At 47.9% G+C, this 19,505-nt stretch overlaps 1 protein-coding gene across 1 annotated transcript; it reads right to left on the bottom strand.

Moving 5' to 3' along the window:
- Nucleotides 1-16,301: 16,301 nt before the first annotated feature.
- On the bottom strand, nucleotides 16,302-18,319 carry LOC311047950 (transmembrane emp24 domain-containing protein 6-like; the record flags this gene model as incomplete). The annotated part of the gene is made up of 3 exons (XM_084060900.1): nucleotides 16,302-16,523; nucleotides 17,553-17,707; nucleotides 18,211-18,319. The coding sequence occupies 3 exons, from the start codon at nucleotides 18,317-18,319 to the stop codon at nucleotides 16,302-16,304; spliced, it is 486 nt and encodes a 161-aa protein (XP_083917026.1).
- Between the last annotated feature and the right edge of the window lie 1,186 nt (nucleotides 18,320-19,505).

Raw genomic sequence — 19,505 nt, 5'->3', positions numbered from 1 at the left:
CCCTGTATATCACAATTAGCAGGTATTGTGGACCTGTCTACAATGAAAAACACAAGACAAAGCATTTAACATTTAAATCAAATCACATTTAAATCAAATATTCACCAACTCCCCTCTTCTTGACACCCATGTGTGTGTCAGAGAATAAATTTGCTGGTGAGAAAGAAAAAAATCAAACTGAACATCAAGAAGAAAAAAAAAATCTAAATATTTGAAATTAAAATATAACAATGAAAAATAAGGAATAAACATCTTTCTTCTAAGTGGTAAATTGAAATTAGACAAAGTACCGAAAAATAGCTAGAAATTAAAGCTTTCAAAAAGTAGCAGATCTACAAGCTCAAAATTATTTTTTAAATTAAAATGATAAAATATTTCCAAAACTTGTAAAATAATGAAAAATTAGTTTATGATCTTCGTAATATTATAGTACATTTTTTCCAATATTGATATTAGAACATATTGAATCTTATTAGGGTTAATTTAACTGAGATGGGTTATACATTGAATTCAATCGAGGCTGTAGGGGCAACGTTGCTAAGCAACGTGGCAGCTAGGATCACGAGAACTAACTCTTCCTGTAAGGAATTATGGGTAATGAAGTTTTAGAGACCCATTTTGGATGGGCGCAGCGACAAACTAATTTTGGAATGAGAAATATTCTATACTGACTGGGTTCAGTATTACTTATTAGTTTAAATTATATTAAAAATATTTAGAAGAATGTAAAACTTATTATTAAAGCAAAAATATATTGATGGTTGGATGGTCTAAACTAGAGTGGTCAGCATGTATCGTTAATTAGATCGGGTAATGTTCGTATGGAGGTTAGATTCAGGGCACCCTTAGTGCGTACTCTCAATATGATCTGAATAGAATAGGAATAGAATAGAATAGAATAGAATAGGCTTTTATTTGTCATTGCACACAAATGCATACACAATTGTTACAACGAAATTACTAGGGAGCTCCCATATACCCGCAGTACACACACAACATACAACAATACAACACAGAGTATAAAGTGCATGGTGATATTCTAAAGTGCATGATGAATGAATAGAGAAACAGAAATAATAAATTATCACAGTCCAGTTGAAATGCATATGAGGGGGGACAGTCAATGTTCATTTAGCAGACGTACTGCGTACGGAAAAAAGCTGTTTTTGAATCTTGAAGTGCTAGCACTGATGGACTGGTATCTCCTCCCTGAGGGGAGGAGATGAAAGAGATGATGTACAGGGTGTGAATGGTCTGTGATAGAGATGCGCGGATGGCCTCTCACGTCATCCGAATCCGAATGTACAAATTAATTATCCGCCCGTTATCCAACCGCAATAATTATTTTATCCAATTTAAATATCCGCACCAACCGCATCAAATTATTATTATTTTCCTGACGTTATCTTATAAACAATGTCACTCACCACTGTCTGTCGCGATGTAGTGACTGTATACAATCCGTAACATGACGGAGTTTCATTCATTTTACTTTCTCTTTCAACAGTGTTGTTGCAATGTCTGTTTTTTATAAGCGAGTTTTGGGCTAATTTTGTGCTTCTTTTGGGCTTGTTTTCATATACAGCCTAATGGTTTTCATAGACCTGGCTGCTTATTTCTCTCGCAGAATCTGGCAACGCTGGCTGCCAGCTGTTCAAAGACCCCAAAGTAACGTGCAGTAGGAGGCTAACTTCTGCCTGATGTAAAGTGACGTAATATTAAAATAATACAAACGCACGCACGGCAAGATTTCGTGCTTTTTAAAAGCTATTATAGGCCTATAGATTGATATCATTAATTTAATTCCTGCATTATTTCAACCGCGGTTTATCCAATATTAATCAATAAATAATAATAATAAATAATTAATAAAAATGTCAACTTCCTGTTGATTTTACTATTTGAAGATCTGGATCCGGATCCGCCGATCCAGTCCGGGTTTTCTACTTATTAAAAATCAACAGGAAGTTGACATTTTTATTTAAAAAAAAACAGTACTGGGTTTGGTGATGTTCTATATTGTCTGAATCAACTTTGTTTGCGTTCGTTTTTGTGCTAAAAGAGTGACTTTGAGAGCAGTTTTACCGTACAATGTAAGTCAATGAGGAGCATATTTTGAATTATCAATTTCTAATCAATGGAGCATTTTTTTTTAATTTCTTGCCCACCTTTGGAGTTACATCATGGCAAGGTAACTACACAACCCAAACCTCTACCCTAGTGGTCTTGCCCTTTAAGCCTAACTAAATGATATATTTATGGACTTGTATATAAATTAATTGCATATTTTTGGACAACTTGCGCTTTTAATTTGTCGGCAATATTTTGCCACGCTTTCTCCCTGGATCTATATTTATTGCAGCCGTGTTTCCTTTCTTGCTCACTATACATTTTACTTCCTTGTATGATTCCATACAAGGAAGTTCGATCCCGGGCTGGGAGGCTCCCCCAGAGTTAGTGTCTAAGTGTCCTTGAGCAAGTTGCTTCCGATGAGCAGGTTTGTGCCTTGCATGGTTTCCTCCGCCATCGGTGTATGAATGTGTGTGTGAATGGGTGAATGTAATGCACAATCTATGTAAAGCGCTTTGGATAAAGCGCTATACAAATGCACCATTTACCATTTATTTTACCATTTAGTTGTGTGCTCGCTGCAGCAGTAGCGAGCCCACTATTGATACTGTCACTATTTCTTTATTATTCTCTGCAAAAGTTTGGCACCTAACTACTCCTACATACTTTCACTTAGAAACTCCATTCAAACTGTAAAAAATCCAGCTTACTGTGGACATGGGTGCTTGTTCTTTTCTTTTTGAAATAATTTGTAGTTTAATTTAACTTTAAGCACCCAATGCATTTCCAATGGGTTTTGCTAGTGGGGAGAGAGAAGGACAGAGGAGAAATGCCCCGTGTTTTCACTGTGTCAGTAAAGAGTATTGGTCACAGTCATCAAGTCTCTTTTCCAAGTTGGTTATCTTCTTGTCCTTCTCCAGGTTCATTTTTTTCAATTCTTGTATTTCCTTCATCAGGCCCGTGAGGACTTTCAGCTCCTTAGTGATGGTAGAAAGTTCCCCTGATTGAACGTCAAGAGATTCTTTTATGTCGTCAATCTCCTTCTGCCTGGTAGCGTTCACCATGTTGTCCTCTGCGTCTCCCCGGCACTCTAGGCGTCCCCTGCTGCGGTGCCGTGGGTCCAGACTTGATCACGACGATCTAAGCGTCCCCTGCTCCGGTCGTCTGTCGTCGGTGTGCCAGAGGCACTCCAAGCACCCCCTCTTCGGTGCAAACGGCGCAACAAACGGTCTTCGCTCCAGTTGACGAGGCCTCGTCAATATCGGTCCAAGCGTCCCCCTCTCCGGCTGTCGGCGGTGCTCCCAGCCTCACCCCCTTCGGTAGGTCCTCGGTAATTGCGCCCGTGACGCACGTGACGTGACGGGTGCAATTGTAACAGTGGTTGGAGGCAATTGTAACACTGTAAAAATAAGTCATATTAACACACTTTATCTCAAATTAAAGCACATCACTAAGTAATATGTATTTTTTATAATTTAACAAATGTTTTATATACATAATTACAATTATTTTGTATTTTTATTCTAAGTATTTTATTTTTCAATTTCGTTTTTTCAAATATATGTCTATTTTATATGTATATTTAACCCTCGCATTGTGTTAGAAAACTGCTTCCACTTGGTGTTAGCAGGTCAAATTTGACCCGTGATTTAAATCAGCCCAACATACCAAAAAAAAAAAAAAAAAACATATTTTTTTCCTCCCACCTCATAGCTGACTTGTACTGCATTCATATCCACGTAAACCTTTTAAAATATTATGTTGGGTTAGGGTTAGGGTTTCATCTTTTGAAATGAAACATCTACAGATGCATAGCTGGGACACATCATCAGTGATGGTCCTGAGGTCATTGGGTGTTTCGGGCCTTGCAACATCAGACACCCTCTCTCAGGCGGCCCAGCTGAGGTTCATGACGCCTCAGTATGTGCCCCAGCAGCGTTCGACCACGGATCTGCCCTCTTAATCCAGAGCCACCTAGAGGCTTTCTCTGCTGCCTCTGTGTTGTTACGGATGGCCCTTCTCCTTCTCTCTCCTGTGATGCCAAGTGCAGTATAGGCCCTGCACAGCGACTGGCCGGCAAAGCCTCTGCACCCTACCTCCTCAGGCAAGCACCTAGCCTTCCAGCCTTGTCTGTGGCAGTCGCTGACTAGGCTGTCGTACTTCTCCCTTTTCCGCTCAAAGGCCTCCTCCATTCGTTCTTCCCACGGCACAGTGAGCTCCAGCATGACAACGTTCTTTGTTGCCTCTGACACCAAAACGATGTCAGGTCTGAGGGTGGTCTTCACAACATGCTGGGGAAACGTGAGTTGACTGCCCAGGTCCACTGACAGCTGCCAGTCCTGTGCAGTGTTGAGAAGCCCTGGTGTTGCTTTCGATGTTGTTCTTGGCTTCTCCCCTGCTCTGATGAAGTTGATGGCTTTCTTCATGGGTTTTGACCGACAGCTGGCGATGCCACTACAGATGCTCTCTGCGATGGTCTTGAGCACCTGGTCATGACGCCATCGGTATCGGCCTTGCCCCAGAGCTTTAGGGCAGCAACTCATTATGTGCTCGAGGGTCCCCTTTCTCTGGCACAGGGGGCAATCTGGTGTATCGACCAAACCCCAGGAGTGCAGGTTGGATGGACTGGGAAGTACATCATAGACAGCCTGGACCAGGAACTTGATGCGGTGTGGCTCTGCCTGCCAGAGGTCAGTCCACGAGATCTTCCTCTCCGCTACTTGCTCCCATCTTGTCCAGGCGCCTTGCTGTCTCATTCCCACTGCCCTGCTGGATCTTTCCTCCTCCACCACTGCTCTCACCTCGTTCTGGACTAGTTGCCTCCGATCTTTTCCCCGAGCCTTGTCAAAACGGGGGGATGCGAAGGTTCCTAGACCAGCCCTTCCTCTGGCCACTGTTGCCACCAGGACTCTGTGGCGTAGCCGTGACTCTGCCTGCTCCACTGCAGCCTCTGCTCTCCATTTCCTGCCAGTCTTGACTGCTACTCCTGCCCCGGATACTTTTGGATCCGTGGACTCACGGTTTTGCAGCACCTCCCTGGCACGCAAGACCTTGAACTCCTCCTCAATGGACTTCAAGGGGAGTGTCAGTTTGCAGGTGTTTCCATAGAGGGCGATGTTGGTCAAGCTCCTTGGGAGCCCCAACCATCGCCTCAAGTAGCGACTGACTCTCCTTTCCAGATCTGAGATGGTAGTGATCGGGAACTCATAGAGGAGCAAAGGCCACAGTATCCTTGGCAGAATCCTGTGCTGATACACCCACGCCTTGAACTTTCCTGGGAGGCCCGTCTTGTCGACATCCTTCAGCCATCCCTCCAGCTCCTCACAGGTGTTCTTGATGGAGGCTGCATCCTTGAGGCTGCTGTCGAAGAACTTTCCCAAGCTCTTTATCGGCTTCTCAGAGATGGTAGGGATTGGTGTACCTGCGATAGAGAAGCGGAACTTGTCTGCCAGGTTTCTCAACAAGCTACTTCAGCGAGCATTAACTGTTGTATGAATTCCAATCGGGCTTCAGAACCTCCCATTCCACTGACACATGCCTACTGTATTTGACCGACTACATCAAACGTGAGGTAGACGCGGGCAAATACTGCGGCATGGTCATGTTGGACCTCCAAAAAGCGTTCGACACTGTAAACCATTCAATTTTACTTGATAAGCTGAGGGCGATTGGTTTTGACTGCACATCACTAAACTGGATGAGATCTTGCCTGGAGGGAAGAGAACAAGTGGTTGACATCAACGGAACCATGTCCTCATCCCTCCCGGTGAGCTGTGGGGTTCCTCAGGGCAGCATTCTAGGGCCGTTACTGTTTCTTCTATACATTAACGACATGAATGCTGCCTGTAACTGCAAATTGTTCCTGTTCGCTGATGACTCGGAGAGCCAGACAGAACTGAGGGAGAGTGAGCACCTTTATAGCCAGAGCTTGATCAGACCCAACTCAGTGCAGCTGTCTCCAGCCTGTTAGTTGGAGGGCAGGTGTCATCACATCAAACTGATTAAGAACAGACCTAGGTACATACCTCCCCTCAATGAGCTGGCCCAGGGGCCGGGCCTGGCCTTGGTGCTGGACTCCTCCCTCAAAGCTCTGATCTCCAAATAAAAGCACCATACATAGTTTTAAAAAATAAAGCTCCAGATATAGGTTTTCAAAATAGAACTCAAAATAAAAATAAAATAAATGACATCATGAGAGAGTTAGTTAGCAAACATTTTTGAGCTGCGTTCGCTTCCAGCGTTTGCGTGACTTACTTGTGTTGGTTGTCATGGCTTCCAGTTCCCACCTGATGTTGTGTGGGAGTTCAGACTGCTCCAGAAAGTACTGAATAACTGCTAGCTTACATAACGTCTTCAAAGTAGGACGTAAGTCTAAGAGGGCCAGGTTTTCGGGTGTGCGGTCTCCTCCAAAGAGGACGACAAGATCTCCCAACAAGCAACAGCCCATCCTTTCCAGCCCTTTACACGGCACTCCCTTCTTGAGCTGAACCTTCTTCCAGGAGGAGGTCTTTGGAGTGAATTTCCACATATCGTTCAAGTGCGAGAAGTCAGAAGCTTTCTTGCCCACCTTTGTGCTGCCACCAATTATATACAGCTCTCCGTTGTAGGCAAAGGCTGAATGACCACAGCGTCTTTCTGGAAGAAGCTGTGCAGATTCAGAAGGCGCGCTGCTCAGCCAGCAGTTGGTCTCTGTGTCAAACACTCCGATGTCATTGTGGCAGACCCACCAGGGGACCTGACTGCCCCCGAATACATACATCTTTGTCCCGATGAGGGTGGCCGAGTGACAGCGTGAAACAGGTGGCGGAGTGCCTCTGGTGTTAATTAAAGTCCAGACCATTGTGGTTGTGTCCAACTTGTGCATGTCGTTAGTGTATGCAAACAGCTTGCCGCTGAATCCTCCATGGACATACATGACCTTCCCCAACGCACAGGCTGAGTGGTATATCCTCTCTTCTGGAGCGGTCCCAGAAGTACTGGGCTTAAACCATCTGTGGGTGTCCACGTCAAACGCATAAAGCCCACTGCGGTACCCACTCAAGTTTATCCCTCCCCAGATGTAGACAATGTCTCCTATCAAGACAGCTTTGTGGGCGTAGCTGCAGGGTGGACCTAGTTGTCCATTTCCAGTTTCCACTGGGGGCAACATGGTCCATCTCAAAGAGACTGTGTTGAAGGTGTACACTACCATCTGATTTGTCGGCCTGTGTTTATGTCCAAAGAAGTACACCATACTCCCCACTGCTACAGCAGGGTCATAATCTCTGGTACGCGGTGGTCTCTTCAGATATGCCGTCCAGTGAAACATTACACACAACAGCTAATTGTGTTAAAGTGAACTTCACTAGTATGTCTCTGTGAAAGAATGGAAGCTTTACCGTACATGGAACTGCTTATATTGGAAACATCACACAAACAATTACCATTCAGCAAATGTTGGATAGGCCAATCAAAGGAGCCAATGCCAGTCTTCCCAAATAAGGAGTCAGGTGGAACTCCATATTTGGACATCAACATGGCATAAGCACTTGGTAGTCAGTCTAGCTGGTGTGATATGTGTGTGGTAACGGTAAATAGGCTGCTCCTGCCTGCGCTGGGCTCCCAGGTCCTAGAGTCCCACCCCTCATAGTATCTCACACACACACACACACACACACACACACACACACACACACACACACACACACACACACACACACACACACACACACACACACACACACACACACACACACACACACACACACACACACACACACACACCCAACCAGCTAGACTGACTACCAAGAGGATTCAGCGGCAAGTTGTTTGCATACACTAACGACATGTACAAGTTGGACACAACCACAATGGTCTGGACTTTAATTAACACCAATTGCTTCACGACACCAGAATCACAGAGATAAAAATGCATCTTTTATGGAATATACTGTATCGTCTCTGTGGGGTGGAAACCTCATTATATCCAAAACTGTTACTCTTCAGGATTCAAATTCAAAAGTAGCAGATCTACAAGCATGATGTGCTTTTGTGACTGTAGTGTAGAATGATCAAGTATGACATTCATTTATGAAAAAAACTAAACATTTATGTTAGTTTCTGCCCGACAACGACGATATGATGCAAATCATGTTGGATTAATCAGACTGGTACCATGGTTTCCAAATGTTGTCATGTCAAGAACTCCCCCTGATTTATGTATGAAATAGAATTACAACAGCATAGAATTTACCCTTCAGTCTTGTTAAATACTAATCATAATAGTGGTGAATGACTGACACATCACTGGTTTCTGTACATACTACAACAGTGGGCTGAGAGAATATCTGCCTAACTTTATTGAGATTTATATCTGCCTAACTCTACTCCCTACTCCTAACTCTACTCCCCTAACACTGCTGATTCATCCTGCCTTATTGCCTAACGAATAGACAAAAAATAGACAATGTACAACTACTACTTGTAGATTGGCAATTTTTGCTATTTTTTAAACCTTTTTGAATTGTTTGTTAAAAAAATCCATGTTGAATATTTTGGGAAATGTTTTGCCAATATAACGATGACTGATGATTTTGTGCAACCATGTTTAAAATGTGGGATCTCCTCCAAACAGGCACGGCCTAACATGTTCTAGTCTTGAAGCGCTGTAGCGTCTCCCTGTGGAGAAACCAACACAGATTAGGGGGGTGCAACAGTTCATTTTAGGTGGTGTAAAGTAACTGAGCATACTTACTCAAGTACTGTACTTAAGTACAATTTTGAGGTATTTTTTACTTTACTGGAGTATTTCCAATTTGCTGTACTTTTGCTTCTACTCCACTACATCTCAGAGGCAAAATATTATACTTTTGCCCCACTTAAATTATTTGAAAACATTAGTAACTAGTTACTTTGTAGATTTGTATTATTATTACAAAAGATACATTACCCACTTCAGTCCTATATACATTTCGGCCATTTGAACATATCAGATCTACAAGCTCAATGGGTCGCATTGTGAGCTTGTAGAGCTGCTATTTTCAAACGATTTTTATACATTTGAAAACTTGTGAAATGAGACATTCTGCATAATGAGTACTTTCTACTTTGGTACTTTACGTACATTTTGATTAAATTCTGAATTTCTGCACTTTTACCTGTAACAGAGTATGTCTACATCGCAGAGTATTGATACTTTTACTTAGGTAAAACATCAGGCCACTGGTTGTTGTGCTCACAACGCTCACAACGCCTCGCGCACCTCCTTACCTCAAACCCTATTGTCTTCTTGAGGTGATAATTAATGAGCACAGCCATTAGACACCTCCTTACCTCAGCTCTAAATCCTTTTGTAATGGATTACAGTGTGTCTATTATCAATTGGTTCAGCCTGGCGATCCTCAATCTGTGTTGTCTGACAATTATTCTTGCACTCACTTTATTCTCCCCTTTTCAGGTTTCACTAGTAAGAGACCACACCTTCTGCTCAAGGTAAACATTATTTATTGAACACAATACAATGAAATGAATGTTTGTTGCTGGGGAGCCCAAGGCGGGGCGAGACTCAGGGTGGGGGTATAGTCTCGGGAGCCAGGCGACCGCCGCAGTTGCTCTGCTCAGGAGCGGTCTATCTGCTCAGGAGCGGTCTGTCGCCTTCGCTCCGACACTGCCCCGCCCTGGGGCTCCTGGAGGATGGAGAAAAAACGAAGTTAGATGAGCAAAATTGGTGAGAAAGGAGGTGGTTGGGGAGGAGGAGGGAATTTAGATTTGCGAGCAGCCAAATCAAACAGGTAGGTGATACAATCGCAGGTGTACTTATACTGTGGTGATTGCAGCGTGGATTGGCTGAGAGATAATCAGCGCAGCTGAACTTGGTAAGGTGATTGCCTTACCAAGTTGAGCAGAGGTTGAGCAGAGGGAGGTCTCCACTCCTGAACATGCGTTGAATACAACTACATTTCACTAGTAAGAGACCACACCTTCTGCTCAAGGTAAACATTATTTATTGAACACAATACAATGAAATGAATGTTTGTTGCTGGGGAGCCCAAGGCGGGGCGAGACTCAGGGTGGGAGTATAGTCTCGGGAGCCAGGCGACCGCCGCAGTTGCTCTGCTCAGGAGCGGTCTATCTGCTCAGGAGCGGTCTGTCGCCTTCGCTCCGACACTGCCCCCAAAAGGCTAGCTTGAAGGTGGGAAAGGCCGGGAGGTGGAGACGGTGGTCTCTAGGCGGGCGACTGTTGCGTGATTCCTCCTGGCTTGAAGGTGGGAATGGCCGGGAGGTGGAGACGGCTGGTCTCTTGACGATGGCCGGTAGGTGGAGATGGGTGGCTTCTAGGCGGGCAACTGTCGAGTGATTCCTCCTGTCCTTGGACCCTCGGTCGGGCGAGGAAAAACTCCCTCCGGGGAGGATGGAGGAGGAAGAAACCTCGGGAAGGATCGCGAAGGAGGGGACCCCCTTCCGGGGCGGACAGGCTAGGAAACGACACGCCAGTTACGGTCGCCGCAGGTGGAGATGGTCGTTGCGCAGGTCTTGGACGTTTGTTCTTATGCAAGAGTGGTAAGCTTCCGAGGACCATCGACCGAGGATGCGGACGACGCGGTCTGACGGCCGTGTCTGGACACGGTGGAGGCGGCGCCGATCCGGAAGGAGTGGGCGGAGTAAAGCTGAGGTGGAAGGCCGGAAAGGAGAGGATTTGGCGGAGGTGATGGTCAAACCAGAAGCGGGTGGCGATGGAACCGGGCTCGGTGGTGAACTGGAGTGACGTGGCTGGTCAGTAAGGTATTGGATCGGCAGGTTTGGTTGATGACTGTCGCAGGAAATTGAGGAACTGGCAATGGAATCGGTAATGGGTTATGTGGCGGGAGGTGAGCTGCACCAAGGTTGGAATGTTGGGTGGCGAAGGTCCGAGTGGGAGGACGGAGGAATGACGAGATGTCGGGAGAATAGGAATGGCCGATAGTGTCAGCTGGGCTGTGGTACCTTGTGGGTTAGGACGCTTATTGCAACGATCTGTAGGCCCCAAAAGGCGCGGCGGAAGCTATTGGGGAAGCTCACGGAGTGCGGTTGATGGACGGAGGGGCCGAAGGTGTTGGGGCCAGGCGGAGGCGCGCCAGTGGCACTGACGGCAGTAGCCGAGCTTAGTGAATGGAGCTGCGTCGGTGTAGCGCTGGGTGTCGTCAGGGAGAGTATCAAAGCCTTGACAAAGGTGATGCTGTTCCGTTTGTTGGGGAGGTAGTGCCGGAGGGAATCGGAGGTCTGAGAAGACCGACTTGACCGTGGAGAGGCTGCGTGAGCTGCTCGAGAGATGTGCTGGGGCTGGCGGCCCGAACGAGTGCGTGAGCTGCTCGTAGCATGGCTGAGGAGTGATGCGTCCTGGTGAGCGAGGAACGTGAGCTGCTTGTGAGTTGACCTGGGCTACCTCCCTGATTTTGGGTTGAGGTGATCGTGGAGCGAGAACAGCTTGAGGTCAACCTGTGGGTCAAGGGTGCCTTCTTTTCTTCTTCTTGGCACACGGCACGGGGAGAGGTGGCGCACGGCGCCGGTCCAAGGGAGGGAATGGACGAGGTGCCGCGGGACGTGAACTGCTCAGGGGATGACTTGGAGGTGACGGGTCTGGGTGAACGTGCAGTGCGAGGCGAACGTGGGGCTGGGCTGTGGTACCTTGTGGGTTAGGACGCTTATTGCAACGATCTGTAGGCCCCAAAAGGCGCGGCGGAAGCTATTGGGGAAGCTCACGGAGTGCGGTTGATGGACGGAGGGGCCGAAGGTGTTGGGGCCAGGCGGAGGCGCGCCAGTGGCACTGACGGCAGTAGCCGAGCTTAGTGAATGGAGCTGCGTCGGTGTAGCGCTGGGTGTCGTCAGGGAGAGTATCAAAGCCTTGACAAAGGTGATGCTGTTCCGTTTGTTGGGGAGGTAGTGCCGGAGGGAATCGGAGGTCTGAGAAGACCGACTTGACCGTGGAGAGGCTGCGTGAGCTGCTCGAGAGATGTGCTGGGGCTGGCGGCCCGAACGAGTGCGTGAGCTGCTCGTAGCATGGCTGAGGAGTGATGCGTCCTGGTGAGCGAGGAACGTGAGCTGCTTGTGAGTTGACCTGGGCTACCTCCCTGATTTTGGGTTGAGGTGATCGTGGAGCGAGAACAGCTTGAGGTCAACCTGTGGGTCAAGGGTGCCTTCTTTTCTTCTTCTTGGCACACGGCACGGGGAGAGGTGGCGCACGGCGCCGGTCCAAGGGAGGGAATGGACGAGGTGCCGCGGGACGTGAACTGCTCAGGGGATGACTTGGAGGTGACGGGTCTGGGTGAACGTGCAGTGCGAGGCGAACGTGGGGCGAGAACTGTGGTTCTGTTTACTGAGAAATGGCATGCTAAGTTGTTTGTAGATCCCTTGTGAGTGAGTCTGTACTACTCTGCATTTGTCTTGGCGCCGACGTGAGCAGGTTCAGATGGGCTGACGATGGCTTCTCTCTCCCGCCTGGAGTAGAACGCCACCATGACGGGTCGGCTCCGAAATCTGGTGGAAGCTAGTCATGTACTGTGGAACCTCCGGGCAAGGGGCCGAGTCCATCCTGGCCCGGGGCTTCGGCCAGTCCGAGGCAGTGGGGTGTACCTCGGCCGGGACCTGGAGAAAGCAAGCCGCTACCCCCTTGATGTGGATGAGTCCCAGCGTGTTGTCGTTAAGGTGAAGGTCAACGTGGGCGACGTGATCCCCATAGATTGCCAAGCCATCTGTGGCTGCTTGAAGGACAACCTGGGCGTGACGGGTCCGGATGAGCATGTGGCATGGCCTGCTTGAAAACCCGATGGTGCTGGGTCCAGGTGATCATGTAACGAAAGCTGCTTGAGGGATGACCTTGAGGTGTTGGGTCTGGGTAGGCATGGGCGTGCATACTGGGATGCTGGGGGAAACCTGGAGGTAGCTGGTCGAAGTCGGCGTGGGTTGCTTAAGGGAAGCCTGGAGGTGATGGTCCAGGTGGGCGAGCATCGTGGGCCGCTTGGGGGAAACCTGGAAGTCACGGGTCCGGGTGGGCGTGGGTTACTTGGGGGGAACTTGGGGTGGCGGGTCCAGGCGGGCGAGCATCGTGGGCTGCTTGAGGGATAACCTGGGGGTGACGGGTCCAGGTGGGCGTGCGGCAAGAGCTGCTGATGGGTCCAGGTAATCCTGGGGCTTCTCTGCTGTGCAGGGGAGGGAGGCGGGGACTGGAGAGTGCCGGGTTGCATCCTGTTGAGGTGGGGCGGCTGGGGTAGCTGTGGCTAGGGTGTGGGATGAGGCTGGTGCGGGGAAGGGGTTGAAGCCGAGGAGCAAGAGAGTTGCTGGAGAACAGCTGAGCTAGGTCGGGTAGTGGCGTGGTCTGGGTGGAAGGCGCCGCAATGCATGAGGCAGGGGAGGTGGGAGAAGTGAGTGGGCGGCAGAGCGCCCTGAACGGGGGCGGGGCTTGAGGCGGGGAAATGCCGCCTGGGCAAGAGGTGCCGCCTGAGCGAGGGGCGGGGCTTGAGGCGGGGGAATGCCGCTGGGCGAGAGGTGCCGCCTGAGCGAAGGGGTCTTAGGGCAGCAGGGGGGGCGGGGGGGCTGGCTGAGCATGGTGGAGTGCTGTCCGGGGCGTCTAGCGGGGGTGGATGGGGTGCGGGACGCCGTGCAGCGCGGGGAGGAGCAGGGGAGGCGGCCGGTGTATGGCTGCGAGCCGGGCGCCGATGAAGCACTGCGGGAAGAGTTGAGACTTGTTGAACGGAGACGTGCCGCTGTGCCTGGGAGGGTGGCGGGGTGCGCTGCTGCACCTGCCGGCGTGCTGGTGAGGGGGAAGGGGGAGCATGGGGGTGCGGCTGCTGCCTTGCGGGGGAGCGGGGGTGGGAGGGAGGGGGGGGTTGGAGTTGGGCGGGGAGCGCTGCTGCACTACCCGCCGGCGTGCTGGTGAGGGAGAGGAGGAGGCGTAATGTGCCGCGATGGCCGCCGTGCGAGGGAGGGGGGAGGCTGGGAGCGGGGGGGGGGGGGGAGGCTGGGAGCGGGGGGGAAAGGGAGGGAGGGAGGCAGTTGGAGTTGGGCGGGGAGCGCTGCTGCTCTACCCGCCGGCGTGCTGGTGAGGGATAGGAGGGAGGGAGGTGAGGGCGAAATGCGCCGCAATGGCCGCCGTGCGGGGGAGCGGGGGGAGAATGGCGAGGTGCGGAGAAGCGCCTGCCTGCGAGGCGTGAGCCTTGCGGGGGAGGGAGGCGGGGGAAGGGAGGGGGGAGGGTGGTGGGGAGATGGCGAGGTACTGGCCACGGTGGCCGGTGCCTGCCTGTGAGCTGGGGGAACGTATGAGGCTTGCGTCGGCCGGCGTGAAGGTGAGGGAGGGGGGGAGGGAGGAGGGCCGAGCGCTCACCTAACGTTGGGAGGAAGGGTGGGGAGCAGCAGGAGGCGTGGCTGAGGATGACGGGCGGGCAGCGGATCTGGAGTGAGAGGCCCGAGTGGGCGGAGCCGATCCTGCTGCGGGGGAGGGGGGCACGGTGCACTCCGTGCTGAGGTAGGCCAGGTAGGCTGCGAACGGGTCGGCCTTCCGGCCTGTTTTGAAAAAAGGACGCCCCTGGCCGTAAGGACGCACTGTGAACCGATGACCGTCTAGTCTGATGTTGCTTGCAGGGGCGGGGCTTGCCCCTGCGGACGGCCGCCGGTTGCCAACGCTCCTTGGCGAGAGGTGGTGGTCCTGTTGTTCTTCTTGGCGCGGCTGGGGAAAGCAAACGTCTCCCTGGGGAGAGCGGGGGGGGGGAGGAGGAGGGGGAGGTGCGTTGAAGCACCTGCCAGCGTGCTGGTGAGGGAGCGGGGGAAACTGGACGGTGGGCGGAAGGCAAAATGTGCCACAATGGCTGCCGTGAGGGGGAGGGGGTTGGGGGTTGGAGGTGGGCCAGCGCACGAGGCGTGCGCCGGCCGGCGTGAGGGGAAGGGAAGGGGGGGGGGGGGGAGAATGCATGGAACAATTAAATGCATGGAACGATTAAATGCATGTAACAAATTGAATGCATGGAACGCTTAAATGCATGGAACGCTTAGAGAACTACTGAGGTGATAGACGATGGCTAGAAACACTTGAACGCTTAAGTGAAAGATCTTTAGTAATTTAGAGGGCATGTCAAATGAACATGTGTTAATGTAGGACCTATGAGGCCACCATGATACAGAAGTTATGGGCTGGAGCTCAACAGAAGCTACGGCAATTAAAATATAAACAGATTAATCTCATACTTAACTTCATATTCACCTATGGGAGAATGCTGTGGTCGGTTTAGATTTGCGAGCAGCCAAATCAAACAGGTAGGTGATACAATCGCAGGTGTACTTATACTGTGGTGATTGCAGCGTGGATTGGCTGAGAGATAATCAGCGCAGCTGAACTTGGTAAGGTGATTGCCTTACCAAGTTGAGCAGAGGTTGAGCAGAGGGAGGTCTCCACTCCTGAACATGCGTTGAATACAACTACATAAAGTGCAAAGTTGCCATGTTATAATAAGCTTCTATGAATGCTTTAGCTTCAAGACTGTATTGGTGGGACTGTGTTAGTGTTTTTGTTGCACTCGTTACAAAGCTAATGGAGGCTAATGGAAGTTTACAAAAACACTTCTTTAAAAAAAGTATGCAACTTGGGGAGCATAATTACAATATTTACTCTTAATTTAACTCTGCCATACTATAAATATACTCAGGACCTCGCCGTCACCTTGTACCTTGTACTCTACAACCCTCTAGGGGTTACACAGAGATACTACTTCAGATAATTCGACCCGGTCGATTTGGGTCGAGCTGACTCAAATTCGCAGCTGGGCGAATTGTCCTGGGTCGAATCATCTGGTGACCCATAGATGACAGTTAAGTGACAATTTAAAGACTTTTAAGACATTTTTCATACCTCCACAAAAAAAGTCCATTACTGCAGCAAAAGTAATCAACAAACTATACTATGAAAGTAACATAAATATAAGAGGAATGTTTTTTGAAAAAAGCTCGAGCTTGTAGATCTGCAATTTTCACAATATTTATCTGTGGAACCGAGTCAAACTAAATTGAATGCCTCGACTCCTACAATTCCAAATGCGTATCAGGGTGGTCCCCAGCTCAAATATGATTATTTTGGGGGGTCCCCAGTTCAAATATAATTATTTTGGGGGGTCCCCAGTTCAAATATAATTATTTTGGGCGGTTGCAGCCTGAAAAGGTTGAGAACCACTGGTCTAGAAGAAGGCCAGAAGGGCAGAAAGGCCTGGACATGTCCACTCCAGTGTCTGGTCTCAGCATTTAGGTCTCTGGGTGTCAGTGTGGAACAGCCTCTTGAGGCAGAAGAGCTGCAGGCATCCAGACAGAACGATGGCCACGCTCTGGGCCGCGGACCACCACATCACATAGCTGTTGTTGGACAGCAGGAGGTAGTGGTCGGACCCTCTCCTCATTCGAGCGTAGTTGTAGTATCGCCACATGTGGATGATCTGGTTCTGCAACTTCAGGGTGCTCAACTGAACAAAGATGACATCCAATTAGTCTAACAAAACAAAAAACGAGTTGGTGAAAAACAAGATGGTGTCAAAGGTTGCCTGCAGTCACACCTGTGTGTGATTGCTGCTCACAGATATCACAGGAAATCACACAGAAATAGAGTTGAGAGAATGAAGTAAAGAATACCTCAACTAAAGTCTAAAGATGGTTGAACACCAGACTCCAAACATAAAAATAAATAAATCAATAGTTATGTGGAGGTACTTCTGAAGTGAACAGCAAATTATTTAATTTAATTAATGAATGTATTTTATTATTTCTCTCACATTAATCCACATATCACCACTAGACATCAATGTAAATTTGCTGAAATTAGCATGTTATCCATATTTCATGTTCAGGAGTAGTGTTAGTAGTGGATATAAAACATTTTATTACTGAAAGCTGGTGGGTGGATATGGAGGGTCTTTAAGGTAGCAGCTGCTTGGTATGTAATGTGGTGGAAATAGGGGTGTGGTGGGTGATATGGTGGTGCAAGGAGGGGTGTAGGGGGCTGTGTGGGGGGTATGGGGATGGGTGTGACGGGTGGGTATAGGGGGGGCTTTCAGCCGATCTATAAGCTCAAAATGGCCAGTAATGGGACACGTTGTGAGCTTGTAGATCGGCTATTTTCAAACAAAGTATAAAATAGGGTTAAAGTGATTAAACTGTTCCTCGTTTGCTGTGGACCCCCTGGAACTTGCTCTAAAGATATGATAAAAATGTGATTGTAATTAAAGACCTATATTATACAACTGTAGAATTGAAGAAACGTTTGCACAAACATGTCACACTTAAGAACTCAAAGGCCTAAGAGTGCTCTTCAGTGTGTGTAGATTCTGTTCTTACCTGAGAACAGATCACAGCTAAGAAAACATTGGAGTATACCAAAATCTTCTTAAAAACTTAAGTGGGTTTAAGAAGAAATTTCCTCTTAAGAACGGTTGCTGCATGAGGCCCATTGTATTCACAGAGTTCACAGTGACAAAATGTTGTATTCACATACTAACCTCAATACCAGACAACGTGTTGTTGAGCTCTGCTCCTTCCTTCTCCATCTGTCTCTTGGTCTCCTCAAAGCCCTTGTAGTAGACGCCGAAGTTTAGAAAGACCCTCACACCCCCGAACTTGTTGTGGAAGTTACCAAGACACATCTGGTAGAATCCTGGAAGGTGGAAGATGCCGTCAGACAAGGAGGAGACATTCAAAATGCCCAAAATGTTAAGCATTACTGAGGTAATACATCAGGTTTTCAAGGACACAGGTTTGCTGTGTGCAGACTCTTATTGCTCCCTGTTCTCTTCTACACTAGATGTTTTTGCCGAAAATAGCCGAGTTACACGCTCTTGTAGATTGGCTATTTCCACAGAACATGAAATATTACATGCCCAGAATAGTGATGCTAGGCTTCAAGTGTTAAGCCTAGCAAGTTAAGCAAGTGTTAAACCTAGCATTGTTTCACAACGAGCAGCTAAAATAGCCACTGTTTTTGAAAATATTTGTAAATTAGATTTATTTGAAAAACTAAATTAACTAGAAAACCCCCTTTAGAATTTAAATTAAATGGTAGTCAAAATGAAATACAAATAACAACTGTAATAACCTTGAGCAGAAAGACATACAACATAGTGGCAATGAAACAGGAGGCTGTTGTTAGTACTACTGTACCTGTCTCTTTGGTCTCAAAGTTGATTGTACCAATAGCATCATTGGATGTTGTTACGAGGAAACCATCTGGTGACGTGATCGACACCATGAGACGCTTGTCCGTGGCCATCCCTGTCACCCACTGTACCGGCACACACACACACACACACACGCACACACGCACACACGCGCACACACGCGCACACAAACTATTTGTTCATAACCACTTAAGCCCTATATCCTCCTTGTACGATGAATAGTGAAAATAGCCGATCCACAAGCTCGTGTTGCATTGTGACACATTATGTTGCAATATAGGGATTAAGTGGTTTAATTGGCTATATTCTAGGTCCAATTATAGTTAACTGATGATCCCATGCACAAACTAAATATGAAACAATAAAGCAAAAAGTCCATAAAAGGAAGGTTGTATCTTTGGTTTCATTTTTAGCACAATGGTCCTTTTAACAACCTAAATAATCCTGGCAGTATGGATTGGACAAAAAATCGATTCAATTCAATTAATATCAAGTTACATGGATGAAATGCAGACCAAATACGTTCATTTCAAAATCAAAATGTCACATCCGTGACACGCACCATATCTGTTATGTTCTACACAACAATAACAAATTTAAACCTATGCAGGAGCAAACCTGTTACACATTGGGTAGAAACAGACAAATGAATGACCATAATACATAATCCAAATTATTAAATCAAAACCTTGTTTTCAAACATAATTTTACAAGGTTCCTTGCATTGCTTCCAAAGCAATGTAAGGCAAGTGTGTTGAGAATACTGGTCTTTTATCAGGAAATAACAGAATGCCCTGTCCCCTGACTGACCAATCAGAATCAATAGGAATATACAAATGTAAAGAGTGTGTGCGTGCGTGATTCAACTGAATCTTTTGTTTCAGATGTGTGGTCTTTGTAGAGGGAGATTTTCCAGAATTCCTCCGTTGGTTTTATCCAAGTAAGTCCTCCATGACTCCGGGCTCCTTGAGAAGGCCGTTGGACAGGGCCCAGGGACATTCGGCCCGGGACTTTATGATGGAGAGGCCTTTCAAAGGCTGCACGCAAAAAATATTTTCTGATACTTACTGACGAATGATGACAGTAATTGTAGGTCTAATGATTTTTGTAAAATGAAGAATATATAATCATGTTGTAGATCATCAAGTCAATTTAGGATGTCTTGTTGACACCTATGCCTCATCAGTTTGTACGGTATAAGAGTCTCACCAATGTACTGTATCAGGTGATCAAAAAAAGACCAGGCAAGACTAGGTGACATTCACACTATATTGCAAA

This window comes from Gymnoscopelus microlampas, assembly GCF_963454915.1.
Source record: "Gymnoscopelus microlampas genome assembly, chromosome: 6".
Taxonomy (NCBI): domain Eukaryota; kingdom Metazoa; phylum Chordata; class Actinopteri; order Myctophiformes; family Myctophidae; genus Gymnoscopelus; species Gymnoscopelus microlampas.
This window is presented reverse-complemented; position numbering and strand designations above follow the sequence as displayed.